The following is a 22,309-nucleotide window of genomic DNA, read 5'->3' as shown; positions in this document are numbered from 1 at the left end:
GGTCCATCAGGTCAGATGAGATGTATGACAGCAATGAAATAAGTTGGAGGCATTTGTATGTATTCATTTGTATTCATTTGAAAGAATATTGTGTTAATAACACTGCAGTATTGTATAACTAATTGTGTTCGTCCCTGTCCTATGCTTCGCTCTTGGTTTGAAGACTCACGGATTCTTCTGGGATCAATTAACAGATCGGAACTGCAGACATTTCTATGCCACAACCACAATAAGGTCAGTGGATTGATTCAACCAGGAAACCAAAGAATGCTATGTGAGTCTATCACTCTTATTAGGTGTTTTGAAATTGACAAGATGTCACATTCTGTTTTTAAACATGACATTACATTACTTTATTTATCAGGTATTGAAGAAACAGTTGGTGGATATGTGCTCTATTCAGCCTGTTTCTGTCCAGCTTTCTCCTGATACCACTGTCCAGGAGGTGAGGAGTTTGAGGAGACACTCACTTGTCAGGGACACATCTGTGTAGGTGTATGGTGTCAATATATGGCCAGCCTCCGTCTCAGCTGGACGTGTGTCCGTTTCATCTGTCAGTGAATTCTTCTCTCTCACTTGTGTCAGGCTCATGGCGTCCTCAGCGTGCTGTGTGGCGAGAGCTTGTTTGTGACTGAAAGGGGGAGGCTATCTGGTGTTGTCACATGGCCAGAGGTGACGAGTGCTTCCCGACACGCACCCACGCATGCACACACACACATAGACATTACCACTCCTACTTAGAGGAATGGAGACAGCTACACATTCTATGAGACATACAGTACCAGTCAAAAGTTTGGACACACCTACTCATTCAAGGGTTTTTCTTTATTTTTACTATTTTCTACATTGTAGAATAACGTTGAAAACGAAGAAATAAAAACGATGAAATAACACATATGGAATCTTGTAGTAACCAAAAAAGTGTTAAACAAATCAAAATATATTTAACATGTTAGATTCTTTAAAGCAGCCACCCTTTGCCTTGCTTGACAGCTTTCCAGACTCTTGGCATTCTCTCAACCTGCTTCACCTGGAATGCTTTTCCAACAGTCTTGAAGGAGTTCCCACAACATGCTGAGAACTTGTTGGCTGCTTTTCCTTCACTCTGCGGTCCAACTCATCCAAAACCATCTCAATTTGGTTGAGGTTGGGTGATTGTGGAGGCCAGGTCATCCGATGCAGCACTCCATCACTCTCCTTCTTTGTCAAATAGCGCCTACACAGCCTGGAGGTGTGTTGGGTTATTGTCCTTTTGAAGGCCTGATTCACACAGTCTCCTCTGAACAGTTGATGTCGGGATGTGTCTGTTAGTTGAACTCTTTGAAGCATTTATTTGGGCTGCAATTTCTGAGGCTGGTAACTCTAATGAACTTATCCTCTGCAGCAGAGGTAACTCTGGGTCTTCCTTTCCTTTCCTTCACATTTCAGGTAAGACCCAGATGCAGACAGTGTCAAAGTAACAAAAGTTTATTACTCGTGCAGGGGCAGGCAAAACAACAGGTCAAGGGCAGGCAGAGGTCAGTAATCCAGGTAGGTTGCAAAAGGTCCAGAATGGAAACAGGAGACAAAGGGCTGTGAAACATGAGTTTAATTCTGGAAACATGAAAAGTGGGATGTATACGGAGGGTATGGGGCAACAGAAGATGAACAGCAGAGGGACTAATGACCTTGTAGATGGGGAAAGGGCAGATAAACCGGGGGGGGGGGGGGGTTTGCAGGATTCCACCCAGAGGGGAAGATCCTGGGTGGACAGCCATACCTTCTGCCCGAGACGATACCGGGGAGCCGGGTCCGGTGGCGATGCGCTTGTCGTCGATACCTGGAGGTAGTCTTGAGAAGGGCCGACCAGGCTCTCTTCCAGGTACGACGACAGTGGTGGACAAACATCTGGGCCGAAGGTATGCCGACCTCTTCCTCCTGCTCAGGGAAGAGCGGGGACTGATACCACAGGGAACACTCAGAGGGCGATAGACCCGTGGCAGAGCAAGGAAGGGTGTTGCGGGCGTATTCGACCCACACTAGCTGCTGGCTCCAGGTGGTGAGGTTGGTGGAGACCAGGCAGTGCAGAGTCGTCTCCTGGTCTTGGTTGGCTCGCTCTGACTGGCCGTTGGACTGGGGGTGGAACTCGGAGGACAAGCTGGCTGACGACCCAATGAGTGTGCAGAACACCTTCCCGAACCAGGACAAGAACTGAGGACCCCGGTCGGAGACCATGTCCACTAGCAGTCCATGGATCCGAAAGACGTGCTGCACCATGAGCTGTGACGTCTCTTTGGCAGAGGGTAGCTTGGGGAGAGGAATGAAGTGGGCGGCTTAGAAAAACCGATCCACTACAGTCAGGATGGCGGTGTAGACATCAGACGGGCGGAGACCTATGACAAAGAGACCAGGGACCGTGAGGGACAGGCAGAGGTTGAAGGAGACCAGCCGGAGCTTGCCGAGGAGTCTTGTTCTGTGCACAGATCGTGCATGCGGCGACGAACGCGGAGACATCAGGAATCATGGTAGGCCACCAAAAGCGTTGTCGCACAAAGGCCAGTGTCCGCCGGAAGCCTGGGTGGCAGGCAAGCCTGGAGGAGTGGGCCCACTCCAGGACCGAGGAGCGGACCGCGTCATGAATGAACATCCGGTTATCTGGGCCCCCACTGGGTTCAGCTGGGAATGCTGCACCTCACAACCTGCTTCCCTATTCCCCAGCTGAATGCCGTCGCCAGGCATGAGGTGAGAAGGATGGTCTCGGGTTCTGGGGTTGAAGCCGGGAGCTTGCCTGTAATTGAGGCGCTTGGTGGTGCAGAGATATTCCAGGTTCTTGTGGTCGGTCCACACAATGAACGGATGTTCCGCCCCTTCCAGCCAGTGCCTCCACTCCTCCAACACCATCTTCACCGCGAGAAGCTCACGATTCCCCACATCGTAGTTCCCATCCATTGGCATTGAGGCGGTGGGAGAAGAAGGCGCAGGGATGTAACTTAACCTCTCTAGGGTACATGAGACGTTAGCATCCCACCTCTTCAACAGCCAGTGAAACTGCAGGGCGCCAAATTCAAAACAACAGAAATCCCAAAATTAAAATTCCTCAAACATACATGTATTTTACACCATTTTAAAGATACACTTGTTGTAAATCCAGCCACAGTGTCCGATTTCAAAAAGGCGTTACGACGAAAACAAACCAAACGATTATGTTAGGTGAGTGCCTATTCACAGAATAACACAGCCATTTTTTCAGCCAAAGAGAGGATTCACAAAAAGCAGAAATATAGATAAAATTAATCACTAACCTTTGAATATCTTCATCAGATGACACTCATAGGACATCATGTTACACAATACATGTATGTTTTGTTCGGTAAAGTTCATATTTATATCCAAAAATCTGAGTTTACATTGGCGCCTTACGATCAGAAGTTCCAAAACATCCTTTGATTTTGCAGAGAGCCACATCAATTTACAGAAATACTCATAATAAACATTGCTAAAAGATACAACTGTTATGCATGGAATTTTAGATGCACTTCTCCTTAATGCAACCGCTGTGTCAGATTTCAAAAAAGCTTTACGGAAAAAGCAAAAACCATCCAATAATCTGAGGTCGGCGATCAGAGCCCAATCAAGACACAAATATAGCCGCCATATTATGCAGTCAACAAAAGTCATAAAAGCATTATAAATCTTCACTTACCTTTGATGATCTTCGTCGGAATGCACTCCCYGGACTCCCACMTCCACAAGAAATGTRCGTTTTGTTCGGTAATGTCCATCATTTATGTCCAAATAGTTACTTTTGTTAGCGCGTTTGGTAAACAAATCCAAAGTCACGAAGCGCGTTCACTAAAAGCAGACGAAATGTTAAAAAGTTCCGTAACAGTCAGAAACATGTCAAACGATGTATTGAATCAATCTTTAGGATGTTTTTAACATAATTCTTCAATAATGTTCCAACTGGAGAATTCCTTTGTCTTCAGAAAAGCAAATGGAACGGGAGCAAACTCTTATGTGAACGCGCATGGTCAGCTCGTGGCTGCTGGCAGACCTCTGACTCATTCCTCTCTGCTTCGGGCCCCAATTCACAGTAGAGGCATCAGACAAGGTTCTAAAGACTGTTGACATCTAGTGGAAGCCTTAGGAAGTGCACCATTACCAATATCACACTGTATCTTCAATAGGAGCTGAGTTGAAAATCGACCAACCTCAGATTTTCCACTTCCTGGTTGAATTCTTTCTCAAGTTTTTGCCTGCCATATGAGTTCTGTTATACTCACAGACATCATTCAAACAGTTTTAGAAACTGCAGAGTGTTTCCTGTCCAACTCTACTAATAATATGCATATTCTAGCTTTAATGGCTTTGTAGCAGGCCGTTTACTCTGGGCATGCTTTTCATCCGGACGTGAAAATACTGCCCCCTACCCCAAAGAAGTTAACCAGAGCCTGGAACACAGCAGGGGCGTTGGTAAGGCCAAATGGCATGACCAGATACTCGTAGTGACCGCTTGCTGTGTTGAAGGCAGTCTTCCACTCGTCCCCTTCCTGTATCCGCACCAGGTGTTAGGTGTTCCGTAGGTCCAGCTTGGAGAACACGGTGGCCCCCTGGAGTAGCTCAAAGGCCGAGGAGATGAGGGGTAGCGGTTTTTCACTGTGATGTTGTTGAGACCCTGGTAGTCAATGCACGGGCACAGGGTTTTGTCCTTCTTCTCCACAAGAAGAACCCTGCGCCGGCGAGGGAGGCAGAAGGACGGATGAACCCTGCAGCTAGGGAGTCCTTAATGTAGGTCTCCATCGCCTGGGTCTCTGGACCTGAAAGAAAGTACAGTTGTCCCTGGGGCAGAGTGGTGCCTGGGAGACACCCAGTGCCTGGGAGAAGGTCAATCCCGCAGTCATATGGTTGGTGTGGTGGAAGCGAAGTGTCCCGGGCCTTACTGAACAGGTCCTGGTACTCCACGGGAATGGTGGAGAGGTCCGGGGCAACTTCCGAGCCCCCAGGAAGACGTTCCGGGGCAGGCTGCGCTGACTTCAGGCAATGGGCATGGCAGAACAGGCTCCAGCCCATGATGGCACCAGCAGACCAGCTCTCATCGGCCCCAGAGATTTTGACTGGTTCCCCCACAGCAAAATGGCATGAAAAGGGGTGCGAGTAAGGGGAGAGGAAAAGTTCTCCGTATTGCCCACCAGAGTACTCACTCCTACAGGTGAGCCTGGTCTTTTAGTGGACAGGTGGAGACAAAATGACCAGTAGTCCCGCAATACAGGCAACTCTTAGTGTGAAGCCTGTATAGTCATTCAGCTGGAGACAGCCTAGCTCTGCCTAGTTGCATAGGCTCGGGAAGAGGTGAATTGGCAGTCTTCGGAGACTCTTGGGGGAACTCGGGTGGCCTCTGGTTCTCTCAGAAACGGAGCCGTCAGGGACTTCCAGGATGCCTCGGAGGCAAGGTGGAATCCTTGGACGGGCGAGTGAAATTGAATCTCTTCTCCTTCCTTCGTTCCCGTAGTCGCCAATCGATCCAAATGATCAAGGCGATGAGCGAGTCGAGATCCGTCGGTAGATCCCGGGCTGCAAGCTCGTCCTTTACTTCCTCCGATACTCCGTGCAGGAACATGTCGAACAGCGCTTCTGGGTTCCAGGCACTCTCAGTTGCCAACGTGCGGAAATCCACCGCATAGTCTGTCACACTGCGGGAGTCTTGCCGGAGTAACTTCCGGGCAGCCTCTGTCCCAGACAATGGAGCATCGAACTCCTCTTGCCTGCCGTAGACCACGCAAGAGCCCTTCCGGACATCAGCGTGTTGAGGTACGCTATCTTAGAGCGGTCCAAGGGGAAGGAGGAGGGCAGCAGCTCGATGATGAGGGAACACTGAGCTAGAAATGCCCGACAGGTGCCCAACTCTCCATCAAAGCGTTCCGGGGGAGGTAAGCGGGGTTCCCGGGAAACCGAGGTGACCGGGTAGGCGGCGCTGCTAACAGCCAGGTTACTGAGGGGCTGGGAGGTTACCGTCGTGGTAGGTTGCCTAACAGACTCGCGGAATTGCTCCAGCAATGTGTTCAACACTTGGTCATGGCGTTCGGCCAAGGTATGGAACTCTTCCATAAGACCACGAAGCAACTGACTGACCTTCATGTCTTAAAGTACTGATGGACTGTCGTTACTCTTTGCTTATTTGACCTGTTCTTGCCATAATATGGACTTGGTATTTTACCAAATAGGGCTATCTTCTGTATACCACCCCTACCTTGTCACAACACAACTGATTGGCTCAAACGCATTAAGGAAAGAAATTCCACAAATTAACTTTTAACAAGGCACACCTGTTAATTGAAATGCATTCCAGGTGACTACCTCATGAAGCTTGTTCAGAGAATGCCAAGTGTGCAAAGCTGTCATCAAGGCAAAGTGTGGCTACATTGAAGAATCTAAAATATATTTCACCGTTTTGTTGTCTTGTCTATTATTCTACAATGTAGATAATAGTAATAATTTTTTTTTTTTTTTACCCTTGAATGAGTAGGTGTGTCCAAACATTTGACTGGTACTGTATGTTATCTCTATACACAGCCATACTAATACATATACAGTACATCTCCATCAGCTCTCATTCTTGTTTTCTCTCTCTCCCTCTCTCTATCTCTTGTTCTATCTTTCTCACAGATGAAGAGAATGATGGCAGATTTGGCTGATGACCTCTAAGCTATTATTTACTCCCAACAAGGACCTATCCCTAACTACACCGAATAATATTGATTCTCATAATGCTAATAACGATACTTTGTCTTAATTTTGTAATGATAAGCTTTTTGCTAATCACCAATGTTATTTTCTGCTGAAGCCTATTTCATAACAGTTATTAGAGCTTATTGATATGTCGTTAGGAGATGTAACTCCCTTGCGGTTTTGGATTATCTTGTTTACTGACCTAGAGATATCTCTAAGGACACTGTGATATTCAAAGTAATTACACGTCGTGCTCAAGAACATCCCTTAGCCTTAGTGTGTTATTTATCAGGATATAGCATGTGCTCTTATGCCTTATTGTGAGTTAGAGCAATTTCAACCAATAGTGGATTCTGTGATGCCACAAACAACTTCTCTTCTGCTTCAGGCCATTATTTACTTATCTGTTGCTCCCAGTAATTTTCTCCCTTCAATTCAGTCCTTTTTCACTTTGAGCAGAAGGACCCATTGTTGTTGTACAGGTCTGATTTAGGGCTAGATTCTATGAGATCCACGGTAACCGACACACACATAGTGGTTGTTTTGGCGGTGTCGCAGGTGGAACTGTGTTAGAGCTATCAAATCCACAAGCGTCTTCCGGCATTATACCTAAAGCGGACATTGCCATTGGCTAAATGGAGTCGCATTAAGAGAAATCCCATGCAGCCTTGTTTACAAGTTCGAACACTGGAATGTGAGATGTAATCTACACCTCAATTAGGCTGATAGGAATACTCATTATTTTGTTTAATGATTTTCAATTTGATATATAGCCTACACTTTCTCGTTCTGAACTTTAACGCGAGCAGCTGCTCAGCGATTTGACAGCTCTAACACAGTTACACCTCTGCCATCTCTGCAATTGGACATTGTAGGGCTGCAACAGGGGAACAAAAGCACAGAGCCAATGTGTAATACAGCATTGTGTAAATGTCTATTGAAAGAACAAGGGGCGAGATAACGGTAATATTCTAGTCTCCCTTTATATCCTTGTCTCTCTCTCTTTCTCTCTCACTCTCTCTTTTCCCTGGATCCTTCCTTCTGCTCCCTCTTCCCTCTCTCCCTGGCAGACAAGTGTGAATAATGGCTAATCATAGATGGGGACTCAGATCATTGGGTACAGACATTATTTCTGCCACCCTACTCTCTCTCCCTCTCTCCTGTCTCAGAGAGCTATAGGAAGACCCTGAGTGGAGACATTCTGGAGTGTAACGCTAATTCAAGCTTGACATTTCATTGTGGCAATTTTTTCTGATTACCATATCTATCTTTTCAGTCCATCTAATTGAAATTGGATTCAATCAAAAACTGCAATGTGTACGAGCCACTCCACCATACGTGTCACATAATTGAACGTATTATGGTACAATGCACACAATATATACGCAAAGAAGAATAGGGATTCTTGGCTGATGTATTTTCCTATGTACAATTCCATGGTTCACATGATTTGACAATTTACAATGTTGTACATTCAAAAAAGTTTCTCAAAGGCTACAGGTGGTTCTACGTACACTGTATCTGTGTCTAAAAACTGTACATTTCAACAGAAAATAAAAAGTCTCACTCAGATATGTCTACGTCCCAATTCCTTATTCCTCTCCTTTCTGAGAACTATTCCTCATTTTGTGTTTTAGATTACATGAATTTTGATCAATCACCGGTCCAAAATTAGTGCTTCTGTTTCATCTCCGTTTTTAAAGGTGGGGATGGAAGTGTCCCCCAAACAGTGTCTTCTCTTCTGTTCTGCTAGTTGTAAAAAACTTCATCCTCATATAGGGAACTGCTGTCTACGTGTTGAACGGTGGTGGCCTCTGAAGCTCCAGTCCTCCCGTCCTCTGGGGGGCGCCGCTCACTGTCTGGCTGAGAGGGGGGAGATATGGGGGAAACAGAAAAGACTGGGTGTGGAGGCCCCAGGTAGCCAGCATCGTAGTTGTTGTTGGCCTTTGTGTGGATACTGTAGAGCTGCTGAGGGAGCCCAACGCTGCCAACGTCTAACAGAAAGTGAGACATGAAGTGGCTGTCTGGGGACAGGAAGTTGACAAAACAGAAATTGTCATTCAGGGGTTATTACATGAGAGAACATGACAACATGGGCTAAAACAGTTAGTGAAACAAAGAAGTGGAAAGATGGGTTAGAAATGGTATTTAACTAAATACAAGAAGCCTCCACATTTGACAAGGATTATTTTAATGTGGAACTGGTCAGTGAATGGTCAGTACCTTGCAGAGGGTCTATGCTGGAGGATAGCTGTTCTGGACCTTTGTACATCGACCAGACATTCATGGCCGTTTCAGCCAATGCAAATTGCTCTGCTACTCCTGAGAAACCAAGGGATATATGGGTAAGAAGACCGCCCGCTGGCTTCCCGGCTCCATCCCTCATCAGTGCAGGGGCACAACATTCACTGGGGACGGGGGTAAAACTGTTCCCCCAGTTTTATCATTGGAATGTGATAGGAAAACAAAGCAACGGTGTGTTTTAGGACCATGTGGACGGCTCCGAGTGGTCGGATAGCCTGTTTGGAGTGTTCATCCGACAGGATAAAAAAAAAAAAAATCTATATATGTCCCCCCCACTTCTAAAACCAAAGTTGTGCCCCTGCAACAGTGACAAAGTGAACCAGGAACAAGAGACACTGGTCTACCTGTGGTTTTACATTTTACGTTTACATTTCAGTCATTTAGCAGGCGCTCTTATCCAGAGCGACATACAGTTAGTGTATTCATCGTAAAAGGATCGGGCCCTTTTTTTACATTTTCGACTAAAAGGACATACCCAAATCTAACCGCCTGTAGCTCAGGACCTGAAGCAAGGATATGCATATTCTTGATACCATTTCAAAGGAAACACTTTGAAGTTTGTGGAAATGTGAAATGAATGTAGGAGAATATAACACATTAGATCTGGTAAAAGATAATACAAAGAAAAAACATGCATTTTATTGTTTTCTTTGCTCCATCATCTTTGAAATGCAAGAGAAAGGCCAAAATCTAATATTCCAAGTTATGCGCAATTTAGATTTTGGCCACTAGATGGCAGCAGTGTATGTGCAAAGTTTTAGACTGATTCAATGAACCATTGCATTTCTGTTCTAAATTTTGTATCAAGACTGCCCAAATGTGCCTAATTGGTTTATTAATACATTTTCAAGTTCATAACTGTGCACTCTCCTCAAACAATTGCATGGTATTATTGCACTGTAATAGCTACTGTAAATTGGACAGTGCAATTAGGTTAACAAGAATTTAAGCTTTCTGCCCATATCAGGTATGTCTATGTTCTGGGAAATGTTCTTGTTACTTACACCCTCATGCTAATCACATTAGCCAACGTTAGCTCAACCGTCCAGCAGGGGGGGGGGGGCACCGATCCTGTAGAGGTTTTAATCCTCCTCTGTCTACCCTCTCTCCAGAGCAGAGAAAATAATCCCTGCCCATCTTCCGAAAATATTTGAAACCCTAGCTCTTCAAAGAGTATCTTAAATAATCCCAATTAACTTTTTTTCCTAATAGCACTCACTTTGATGATAGCTACTATAGTGAGGGAAAATGTACTTATTATGACTGAAATATGTGGTTGTCCCACCTAGCTATCTTGAGGGAGGAAAGTTAGAGGAAAGTTAGAGGCAGAAGCTTGAAATGTAAGGGTTGTGTTCCCTATATAGTGCACTTATTTTGGCCAGGGTAGTATATAGGGAGTATGGTGCCATTTGGGACATACCCAAGGCTTTGTTTCCTCTCTGCTAACCTGCGGCAAAACGGGCCTCTTTGATCTCGTTGGTCAGGTGGGAATAGAGCTGCTCATCTTCCTGCAAGTCGCCTCCTCTTTCACACCCGCCCCCCCAGCCATTCCACTCTATGAGGTGTGCAACACGCCCCTGGGCCATGGCCGTGGGCTTGGTGATGTGCTCCTTGATCATCGCCACCAGTCCTGAGAGAGAGAGAGGGAGAGAGGTGAAAGGGTATTTGGGAAGAAAAAGGAGGGAGAGAACCAGGGAAGGGAATGATGGAAATTACATAAGGAGGAAAGGGGGAAAGGTGGAAAGGCTTGATGGGATGGAAAAGAGGGAGAGGAAAGATGTCAAAATGAAAAGAGCATGTAGGGGAGAATGGGAGAGCATTTCAAGAAGAGTAATAGATGAAGGTGAAACGTAGACAGAAGGCATGGAGACTGTAAATGTTTTTCACAGCGCAAGACTGAAGCTATTACAATATCCTCACTTTGTAGTATGATTAAGGTTACAAAGGGAGGGAATGTTACCAGTAACCTAAATATGATACAATACGTCTTCAAATTCAACCTGACACTGGTGATCTTACAAAAACAATTTATTGAATTCTTGAGAGAGCCTTTTGGCAATTTTCTGCCTTTTCTCAAAGAAGGCAGTCTTCATTAGAGGGAAAATCTATTAACCTTTCAGCAGTTACAGTAGCCCATCAGCACTCTATTTATTGAATATATTAATATATTATGATTATAAAAGATTAAAGGGGGCTCTCTCTGGAGAAAAAGTTCAGAAAGCCAGAACACATTAGCCACAATGATTACCTTCCAGCTGGAGAGTCTGAAGAAGTGAAGCAAAAATAAACAGATGGAAGGGTAAAGGAGTTTAGAACAAAGGGAGAAGAGACTAGGGAAGCAGAGAGTGAGAGAGAGAGAGTGTGTGTGTGTGTGTGTGTGTGTGTGTGTGTGTGTCGTGTGTGTGTGTTGTTTTGGTGTGTGTGTGTGTGTGTGTGTGTGTGTGTGTGTGTGTGTGTGTGTGTGTGTGTGTGTGTGTGTGTGTGTGTGTGTGTGTGTGTGTGTGTGTGTTGTGTGTGTGTCGTGTGTGTGTGTGTGTGTGTGTGTGTGTGTGTGTGTGCATAGAGATAGAGATATGACACATGGGGCGAGTGAAATTACATTAGCAATCTCCCAGAGAGACTGGCTGGCTTTTCCGTCTCAAATGAACAATTCATAATGAAAACTAAACAGAGCTTGAGAACAGCATAAACAGACAAGTCAATCTGAGCATGTCTCACCCATCAGGGAGGAAGTGGCCAACTCCCCAATGTCATAACTACTGCTGCTCTTCTTCTCTGACATATTGCCGTTGGATGGAGTGTGGCCGCCCTGCACACACACAACACAACACAATACACCAGGGCAACTTTAGGCACTCACACAAATGCATAAGGCATACACACTCATACTAGAACATTCACACATATAGAAATACACAAATGCACTCAAATATACTTACAGGTGTAGGATCTTAATTTGACCAGTTTCTCACAGCAGGAAAATAATCCTGCAGCAACAGGAAAGGTGAATTATAGTGTGGATTATAAATAATATAATTTTTTGTAGGGGTGAATACATTTTTTGTTAGGGCAAATCAAGTCTGACATTTTAAAGTGGAAATTACAACTTTTCTAAACCTTGAATACAGTATAAGTTTGCATTTCCTGCAACAACAGGGTGGTCAAATTAAGATCCTACATTTGTACACTCAAATAGACACAGACACCGACAAGAACAGACACATGCGTGCACACACACAAACACCCACAGGCATGCACGCACACACAGGCATACATACAAGTACACCACAGGAAGTTGGTGGCACCTCAATTGGGGAGGATAGGCTCGTGGTAATGGCTGGAGCGGTATGTGTGGAATGGTATCAAATACGTCAAACATATGGTTTGATGCCATTCCATTTGCTCCGTTCCAGCCATTATTGTGAGCTGTCCACCCCTCAGCAGCCTCCACTGAAGTACACACACAAACACACGAGCACATGCACACAGACACCCAAGCTACACAGTTCCCAGAGGAAGAGGCGATAATGAGGAAAACAAGTGACAGTTAAGGATCTTAATCTGCACTCCCGCTAACACGTAAAAGTGAGTGTGATCCAATGAAATTGTCGCAACAAAAACTCAACTAAAATATAAAATGAGGAATAGACACATCAGTACTCATGGATATTCAATGACTAGACACGACTAGACATTGGACAGACACTGCGGCTTTGACTAGAGTGAATTCTGAATGCTTTTTTTAAGCAATATTGGGACGTTTTCTATGGTGATATTCTATGTTAGACTGGAACAATCTTTCAACTTTCAGTAGTTAAATAATGGCAATCAGAAAATAGTCTGGGAATAACAATGTTGTTTCGTTAAACAGTGGTGTGAGAACAGACCTTGACAGGCTGGGATTGCAGCACCTCCATGGGATGCTGGGGAGCACTCTGGAGCTCTGAAGGGAATCAAACACACTGGTGTTATGTGTTTGTGTGCGTGCATCACAGGAGGTTGGTGGCACCTTACTTGAGGAGGACGGTTTTATGTTAATGGCTGGATGAGTGGATTGGTATCCAATACATTAAACATGGTTTCCATGTGTTTGATGCCATTCTGTTTGTTCCGTTCCAGCCATTATTATGAGCCGTCCTCCCCTCAGCAGTTATCTGTGGCGTGTGTGCATGTGGAGTACCTGTGAAGAGGATAAGGTAGCCTCGCTGAATTTACATGCAGTCATTTAGCTATAGCCACTTGGCACAATGTCTTTAACATGGTCCCTGTGTATTGGTTAATTGGCATTGATGAGATCTACAAGGGACATGAATTAATACAGTCCAAGTCTTTTCTCTGGGGTCTGTGTAATCAGATGAGGTACACACACGCACGCGCATCACTACGCGTGCAACACACACCAACACACACACACACACACACCACACACACACACACACACACACACACACACACACACACACACACACACACACACACACACACACACACACACACACACACACACAACACACACACACACACACACACACACACACACACACACACACACACACCCACACACACACACAAACACAATGGGGGTCCCCCAGGAGTTGTTGTCAAGACAATTGGCTGTTGCTATGCAAACATGGGAGCAGCAGAAGGAGAGTGATCCCAATCAATTTATTTCAGTCACGAACACACAAGCACACACAAACACACACAAACATGCATAAACAAATCGCTCCCAGCTGGATCAAAGATTTACAAATCTATCCCGCATCCATCCATACAGGCAGATGGGCTCTATCACACTCTATAAGGAGCTGTTTACACTTTGAAGCCAATAGCAAGTCTGTTGTCCTTGTGGGGTCAAATTGCATCCCCTACTAGTAATGAAAAGTGTCTGTGGGCAAGTGGGGAGGGCAGCCGGTAGCCTAGCGGTTAGAGTATTGGGCCAGGTCACTGGTTTGAATACCCGAGCCGACAAGGTCAAAAATCTTTCGATGTTCCCTTGAGCAAGGCACTTAACCATAATTTGCTCCATGGGTGACGTGCTACTATGACTCATCCTGTATAACAACACGTTCAACTCCACCATTTTGGACAGTAGATCACAGGAGGTTGGCGGCACCTTAATTGGGGAGAAAGGGCTTGTGGTAATGGCTGGAGTGGTATCAGTGAAACGATATCAAATACATATAACACATAGTTTCCATGTGTTTGATGCCATTCCATTTGTTCCAATCCAGGCATTATTATGAGCCTTCCTCCCCTCAGCAGCCTCCACTGCTGTAGATGTCTCCTCAAGATGCCCCCTGGAGTACACAAACACACGCATGCACACGCACACATACAGATGCAAACACTGCAAAAAAGACACACAGTCGATAATGACAACCAACCCCCATATTCCATGTGACAATCACCCCCCCCCCTAATTAAGATGTTAGTTACTACAGGTTTTACTACTAGGTTTTACATATGTTCATGGATACTACCATAATTCAAACATTTACAAAGAAAATGCCAAAAATTAAGGTTTTTACTTTCACCTATGAAAAACACAAATTCCAATTACCTCAAAGAATTGACTAGGTGGATGAATTCTTTTAAAGAATTTACACATTTTAACCTTAAAAATATTACACAGTAATTAGCACTGTGACAATCAACCCGTGAGACAACCAACCCCAGTCTCCCATATATTTTTCTTGAACATTACTTGGAAATGCTGTTTTGCAGTCTTCTGTGAGGGTCTTGTATCTGTGCTTGCAGTTCTTTTCCCAAAATATGTTGTATTACCGAAGCGGGACTCTTTAACATACCTAAACAATTGGAGGCCTCTTACACTTCAGTGTCGTGATGCAAAAAATTCTACCAAAATGCTTAGCACATAGAATTAAAAAGGTATTGTTGGATATTAATCATCCTAATCATACAGGTTTTTTACATGGACGATACATTGGAGATAATATAAGACAAGTACTGGAAACAATAGAACACTATGAAAAATCTGGGAAACCAGGCCTGGTATTCATAGCTGACTTTGAGAAGGCCTTTGATAAAGCAAAAAGCATGACTGGAGTTTATATATAAATGCCTGGAATATTTTCAATTTTGGAGAATCTCTTATAAAATGGGTTAAAGTTATGTATAGTAACCCTAGGTGTAAAATGTTAAATAATGGCTACTTCTTGGAAATGTTTTAACTGTCAAGAGGAGTAAAACAAGGTTGTCCACTATCAGCATATCTATTTATTATTGCCATTGAAATGTTAGCTGTTAAAAATAAGATCCAACAATAATATTAAGGGGTTATAAATTCAGAGCTTAAAAACAAAACATTGTACGCTGACATTTCATGTTTTCTTTTAAATCCACAATTTGGATCCCTCCACAGCCTCATAGAGGATCTAGATACTTTTTCTAACCTCTCTGGATTAAAACCAAATGATGTACTACATTATGTATTGTCATGCCCTGACCATAGTAAGCTGTTTTTTCACTGTGTTGGTTGGGGCGTGATAGTGACTTGGGTGGGTCATCTAGGGGATATTGTATTTCTATGGTGGCCTGATATGGTTCCCAATCAGAGGCAGCTGTTTATCGTTGTCTCTGATTGGAGATCATATTTAGGTAGCCATTTTCCCCATTGTGTTTGTGGGATCTTGTCTATGTTTAGTTTCCTGTCAGCACTATTTGTATAGCTTCATGTTTCATTCGTTGATTTTGTATTATTTTTGTTCGGTGTTCATTTATTAAAAGGAAAATGTACGCCTACCACGCTGCACCTTGGTCTCACTCATACGACGATCGTGACAATGTATTGGATCATTAAAAAAGAAAACGTTTACATTTCCGTGTAGTTTACTAATAAAATGGTCTGACGGGGATGTGGACATACTCAGTATACATATCCCGAAAGAAAGATATGATCTCACTCCAATACATTTTTATAGAAAGTTAGCAAAAATAGAAAAGATCTTGCTACCATGGGAAAGGAAAATACCTGTTTATTTGTGGAAAAATCACCTCGATTAACACTTTAGTCAAATCTCAGTTGACCTATTTGCTTATGGTCTTGCCCACACCCAGCGACCTGTTTTTTTAATTATATGAGCAAAAAATATAATATTTTATTTGGAATGGCAAGCCAGACAAAATGAAAAGGGCCTATTATTAAATATTAAAGCATTAGACCTCTCACTAAAGGCGTCAGTCATACAAAAGTTATACTTAAATCTGAACTGGTTCTCTTGCAAATTAGTAAGAATGTCTCACCCCATATTCAAGAATGGCCTTTTTCCATTTATTCAGATTACAACCTCTCACTTTCGGTTATTTGAAAACAAAATATTCTCAAATATGGTTATTTTTAAAACAAGCCATAGAAAGTTGGTTGTAATTTCAGTTTAATCCACCCAAAAAGACAGAACAAATAATACAACAATATTGTGGTAAAACTCAAATATACTAATTGATAAAAAAAACATAATTATTTGAAAAATAATTTTAAACAAGGTGTAATATTTTTTTATCATATCATAAATAGGACTGGTGGAGTTATGTCATACATGCAGTTAACAAAAATATTTGTACATGTCTGCTCTACCCAAAATTACAACCAACTAATTGCATAATAACTGCAAAAATGGAAGAGGCAAGTGGAAGGGGGAAAAAGTAAAGAACTTGTCTGTCGGCCATGAATTAAACCCCAAAATCGGTTCAAGAAAATCTAATTTAAGGACAAAAGAATTGACAGCTGTGCCATATAGATTGCAAAATAGTTGGGAAGAGATTTTCAATGTACCGATTCCATGTCACATGGTTCATGAACTGATACGCAAAAAAATACCGGATTCAAAACTTTGAATTTTTCTATTTACATTTTTATATCAAATTATTGCAACCAATAGAATGTTATATACAGTACCAGTCAAAAGTTTGGACACACCTACTCATTCAAGGGTCTTTCTTTATTTTTTACTATTTTCTACATTGTAGAATAATAGTGAAGACATCAAAACTATGAAATAGTTTTGCTGGTGACACTGTCAGTTATTTATTTAGAATTCAAGGCACACTTAACCAGCATGGATACCACAGCATTCTGCAGCGATATGCCATTTCATCTGGTTTGCGCTTAGTGGGACTATCAATTATTTTTCAACAGGACAATGACCCAACACACCTCCAGGCTGTGTAAGGGCTATTTGACCAAGGAGAGGGATGAAGTGCTGAATCAGATGACCTGGCCTTCACAATCACTCGACCTCAACCCAATTGAGATAGTTTGGGATAAGTTGGACCGCAGAGTGAAGGAAAAGCAGCCAACAACTGCTCAGCATATGTGGGAACTCCTTCAAGACTGTTGGAAAAGCATTCCTCATTAAACTGGTTGAGAGAATGCCAAGAGTGTGCAAAGCTGTCATCAAGGCAAAGGGTGGCTACTTTGAAGAATCTCAAATCTAAAATATATTTTGATTTGTTTAACACTTTTTGGGTTACTACATGGTTCCATATGTGTTATGTCATAGTTTTGATGTCTTCACTATTATTKTACAATGTAGAAAATAGAAAAATAAAGAAAAACTCTTGAATGAGTAGGTGTGTCCAAACTTTTGACTGGAACTGTATGTGGGGGATACAACCTTCCCAGCTCTGCAGATTTTGATGCGAAGAGACAGAGTCATTAGATAGTTTATCTGGGTTCTGTCTATATGTAGCTTGTATTTTGACACAGGTCCAGGAAAGGCTGAGGAATTGTAACATATACCTGGAGCTAACGTTGCAGATAGCAATACTGGGTGATTTGAAAAGTCATAGTCAATCGATTAATAATACTTTTAGTAAAAATGTTTATCTTTACAGACATGTTTATCTCTTCAGACAAGATAGAACGGCCAAACTATCCAGGTCTGTTCCCAAACAACTTGAACTTCTACTTTTAAAAATCCACCTCTCTAAAAACAAGTCTCTCACCGTTGCCGCCTGCTATAGACCACCCTCTGCCCCCAGCTGTGCTCTGGACACCATATGTGAACTGATTGCCCCCATCTATCTTCAGAGCTCGTGCTGCTAAGCGACCTAACCTGGAACATGCTTAACACCCCAGCCATCCTACAATCTAAGCTTGATGCCCTCAATCTCACACAAATGATCAATGAACCTACCAGATACCACCCCAAAGCCGTAAACACGGGCACCCTCATAGATATCATCCTAACCAACCTGCCCCCTAAATACACCTCTGCTGTTTTCAACCAAGATCTCAGTGATCACTGCCTCATTGCCTGCATCCGTAATGGGTCAGCGGTCAAACGACCTCCACTCATCACTGTCAAACGCTCCCTGAAACACTTCAGCGAGCAGACCTTTCTAATCGACCTGGCCGGGGTATCCTGGAAGGATATTGATCTCATCCCGTCAGTAGAGGATGCCTGGTTATTTTTTTTAAATGCCTTCCTCACCATCTTAAATAAGCATGCCCCATTCAAGAAATTTAGAACCAGGAACAGATATAGCCCTTGGTTCTCTCCAGACCTGACTGCCCTTAATCAACACAAAAACATCCTATGGTGTTCTGCATTAGCATCGAACAGCCCCTGTGATATGCAACTTTTCAGGGAAGATAGAAACCAATATACACAGGCAGTTAGAAAAGCCAAGGCTAGCTTTTTCAAGCAGAAATTTGCTTCCTGCAACACAAACTCAAAAAAGTTCTGGGACACTGTAAAGTCCATGGAGAATAAGAACATCTCCTCCCAGCTGCCCACTGCACTGAAGATAGGAAACACTGTCACCACCGACAAATCCACTATAATTGAGAATTTCAACAAGCATTTTTCTACGGCTGGCCATGCTTTCCACCTGGCTACCCCTACCCCGGTCAACAGCACTGCACCCCCCACAGCTACTCGCCCAAACCTTCCCCATTTCTCCTTCTCCCAAATCCAGTCAGCTGATGTTCTGAAAGAGCTGCAAAATCTGGACCCCTACAAATCAGCCGGGCTAGACAATCTGGACCCTTTCTTTCTAAAATTATCTGCTGAAATTGTTGCCACCCCTATTACTAGCCTGTTCAACCTCTCTTTCGTGTCGTCTGAGATTCCCAAAGATTGGAAAGCAGCTGCGGTCATCCCCCTCTTCAAAGGGGGAGACGCTCTTGACCCAAACTGCTACAGACCTATATCTATCCTACCCTACCTTTCTAAGGTCTTCGAAAACCAAGTCAACAAACAGATTATCGACCATTTCGAATCCCACCATACCTTCTCCGCTATGCAATATGGTTTCAGAGCTGGTCATGGGTGTACCTCAGCCACGCTCAAGGTCCTGAACGATATCTTAACCGCCATCGATAAAAAACAATACTGTGCAGCCGTATTCATTGACCTGGCCAAGGCTTTCGACTCTGTCAATCACCACATCCTCATCGGCAGACTCGACAGCCTTGGTTTCTCAAATGATTGCCTCGCCTGGTTCACCAACTACTTCTCTGATAGAGTTCAGTGTGTCAAATTGGAGGGTCTGTTGTCCGGGCCTCTGGCAATCTCTATGGGGATGCCACAGGGTTCAATTCTCGGACCGACTCTCTTCTCTGTATACATCAATGATGTCGCTCTTGCTGCTGGTGAGTCTCTGATCCACCTCTACGCAGACGACTCCATTCTGTATACTTCTGGCCCTTCTTTGGACACTGTGTTAACTACCCTCCAGGCGAGCGTCAATGCCATACAATTCTCCTTCCGTGGCCTCCAATTGCTCTTAAATACAAGTAAAACTAAATGCATGCTCTTCAACCGATCGCTGCCTGCACCTGCCCGCCTGTCCAACATCACTACTCTGGACGGCTCTGATTTAGAATATGTGGACAACTACAAATACCTAGGTGTCTYGTTAGACTGTAAACTCTCCTTCCAGACTCACATCAAACATCTCCAATCCAAAGTTAAATCTAGAATTGGCTTCCTATTCCGCAACAAAGCATCCTTCACTCATGCTGCCAAACATACCCTTGTAAAACTGACCATCCTCCCAATCCTCGACTTCGGTGATGTCATTTACAAAATATCCTCCAATACCCTACTCAATAAATTGGATGCAGTCTATCACAGTGCCATCCGTTTTGTCACCAAAGCCCCATATACTACCACCACTGCGACCTGTACACTCTCGTGGCTGGCCCTCGCTTCATACTCGGCGCCAAACCCACTGGCTCCAGGTCATCTACAAGACCCTGCTAGGTAAAGTCCCCCTTATCTCAGCTCGCTGGTCACCATAGCAGCACCCACCTGTAGCACGCGCTCCAGCAGGTATATCTCTCTGGTCACCCCAAAACCAACTCCTCCTTGGCCGCCTCTCCTTCCAGTTCTCTGCTGCCAATGACTGGAACGAACTACAAAAATCTCTGAAACTGAAACACTTATCTCCCCCACTAGCTTTAAGCACAGTGCCTGTCAGAGCAGCTCATAGATTACTGCACCTGTACATAGCCCATCTATAATTTAGCCCAAACAACTACCTCTTTCCCTACTGTATTTATTTATTTATTATTTTATTTTGCTCCTTTGCACCCCATTATTTATAACTCTACTTTGCACATTCTCCACTGCAAATCAACCATTCCAGTGTTTTACTTGCTATATTGTATTACTTCGCCACCATGGCCTTTTTTTTGCCTTCACCTCCCTTATCTCACCTCACTTGCTCACATTGTATATAGACTTATCTTACTGTATTATTGACTGTATGTTTGTTTACTCCATGTGTAACTCTGTGTTGTTGTATGTGTCGAACTGCTTTGCTTTATCTTGGCCAGGTCGCAATTGTAAATGAGAACGTGTTCTCAACTTGCCTACCTGGTTAAATAAAGGTGAAATAAATAAAAATAAAAAAATCTTTCATTTACAATCTGTAGAAATTATGAGAATAGAAAAGTTCAGAACTTTAGTGAAGCATCACAGCACATTTGAAAAATATATGGCAAATAGAAATCCCATATGGATAGTATTAAGAGATAGATGGGAGGAGTTGAATGGAGCTGAAGGGTGGGACTAATTACAAAAAGATAACAAATGTAAAATATACTGTGTCTATAAAATGTTAAAAGGTTCTGAACTTTTGTGAAACAGCACAGTTAAAAGTATATGGCAAATAGAAATCAAACTGGATGCACATCAGAAATAGATGGGAGAGGTTGAGGGTAGAGGAAGGACAGGATAAAAACTAACAAAATTGTAACTATTGTAAAATGGATTGTGTCCGTAAAATGTATATAGTGAATGAGCTGGAAGTAGAAGTGTTGTTGTCCAATAGTTTACTCCAATTAGGTGAGGGGTGGTAGGGTTAGTGGAAAATAATAAAGGTAAATATTTTTTTTTWAAACTATGTACTAACATTCAAAATGATGGGGTCACTTAAAAATGTCCTTGTTTTGAAAGAAAATTTWAAAAAAATGTGTCCATTAAAATAACATCAAATTGATCAGAAATACAGTGTAGATATTGTTAATGTTGTAAATGACTATTGTAGCTGGAAACGGCAGATTTTTTATGGAATATCTACATAGGCGCACAGAGGCCCATTATCAGCAACCATCACTCCTGTGTTCCAATGGCACGTTGTGTTGCCTAATCCAAGTTTATCATTTTAAAAGGCTAATTGATCATTAGAAAACCCTTTTGCAAAATTCCCGAAAATTATGTAATGGCTTTAGAAGCTTCTGATAGGCTAATTGACATAATTTGGTTCAATTTCAGGTGTACCTGTGGATGTATCTCAAGGCCTACCTTCAAACTCAGTGCCTGTATATGTAATTGTATGTATGTATGTATATGTATATATAGAGTTGAAGTCGGAAGTTTACATACACCTAACCAAATACATTTAAACTCAGTTTTTCACAATTCCTGACATTTAATCCTAGTAAAACTCCCTGTCTTAGGTCAGTTAGGATCACCACTTTATTTTAAGAATGTGAAATGTCAGAATAATAGTACAGAGAATGATTTATTTCAGCTTTTATTTCTTTCATCACATTCCCAGTGCGTCAGAAGTTTACATACACTCATTAGTATTTGGTAACATTGCCTTTAAATTGTTTAATTTAGGTCAAACGTTTCGGGTAGCCTTCCACAAGCTTCCCACAATAAGTTGGGGATTTTGGCCCATTCCTCCTTACAGAGCTGGTGTAACTGAGTCAGGTATGTAGCCTCCTGCTCACCACGCTTTTTCAGTTTGCCCACAAATTTTCTATGGGATTGAGGTCAGGGCTTTGTGATGGCCACTCCAATACCTTCACTTTGTTTCCTTA

At 43.1% G+C, this 22,309-nt stretch overlaps 2 protein-coding genes across 4 annotated transcripts in view; one reads left to right on the top strand and one right to left on the bottom strand.

The window, feature by feature from the left end:
- The window catches only part of clcnk (chloride channel K), a 21,676-nt gene extending 13,399 nt beyond the window's left edge, over positions 1-8,277 (top strand). The window contains exons 16-19 of one of the 3 annotated variants that reach the window (XM_024005177.2): positions 164-234; positions 365-445; positions 586-672; positions 6,643-8,277. In XM_024005177.2, the coding sequence (XP_023860945.1) occupies positions 164-234; positions 365-445; positions 586-672; positions 6,643-6,681 (278 nt within the window). In that variant the 3' untranslated portion in view covers positions 6,682-8,277. Of the gene's footprint in view, positions 1-163; positions 240-364; positions 490-585; positions 673-6,642 lie in introns of those variants that run through there. The other 2 variants (XM_024005178.2, XM_070447898.1) reach the window with 2 other exon arrangements.
- Positions 8,252-22,309, bottom strand: part of fam131c (family with sequence similarity 131 member C) — an 18,875-nt gene continuing 4,817 nt past the window's right edge. The window contains exons 2-7 of the mRNA XM_070447732.1: positions 12,897-12,952; positions 11,728-11,818; positions 10,457-10,639; positions 8,929-9,027; positions 8,650-8,729; positions 8,252-8,568 (exon numbers count right to left, since the gene is read on the bottom strand). Coding sequence (XP_070303833.1) covers positions 8,455-8,568; positions 8,650-8,729; positions 8,929-9,027; positions 10,457-10,639; positions 11,728-11,818; positions 12,897-12,952 — 623 coding nt within the window. The 3' untranslated portion in view covers positions 8,252-8,454. The remainder of the gene's footprint in view (positions 8,569-8,649; positions 8,730-8,928; positions 9,028-10,456; positions 10,640-11,727; positions 11,819-12,896; positions 12,953-22,309) is intronic.

The sequence above is a fragment of the Salvelinus sp. IW2-2015 genome, linkage group LG17, assembly GCF_002910315.2.
Source record: "Salvelinus sp. IW2-2015 linkage group LG17, ASM291031v2, whole genome shotgun sequence".
Classification (NCBI taxonomy): domain Eukaryota; kingdom Metazoa; phylum Chordata; class Actinopteri; order Salmoniformes; family Salmonidae; genus Salvelinus; species Salvelinus sp. IW2-2015.
Note: the sequence above shows the minus strand (reverse complement) of the source record. Positions and strands in the feature narration are given on the sequence as shown.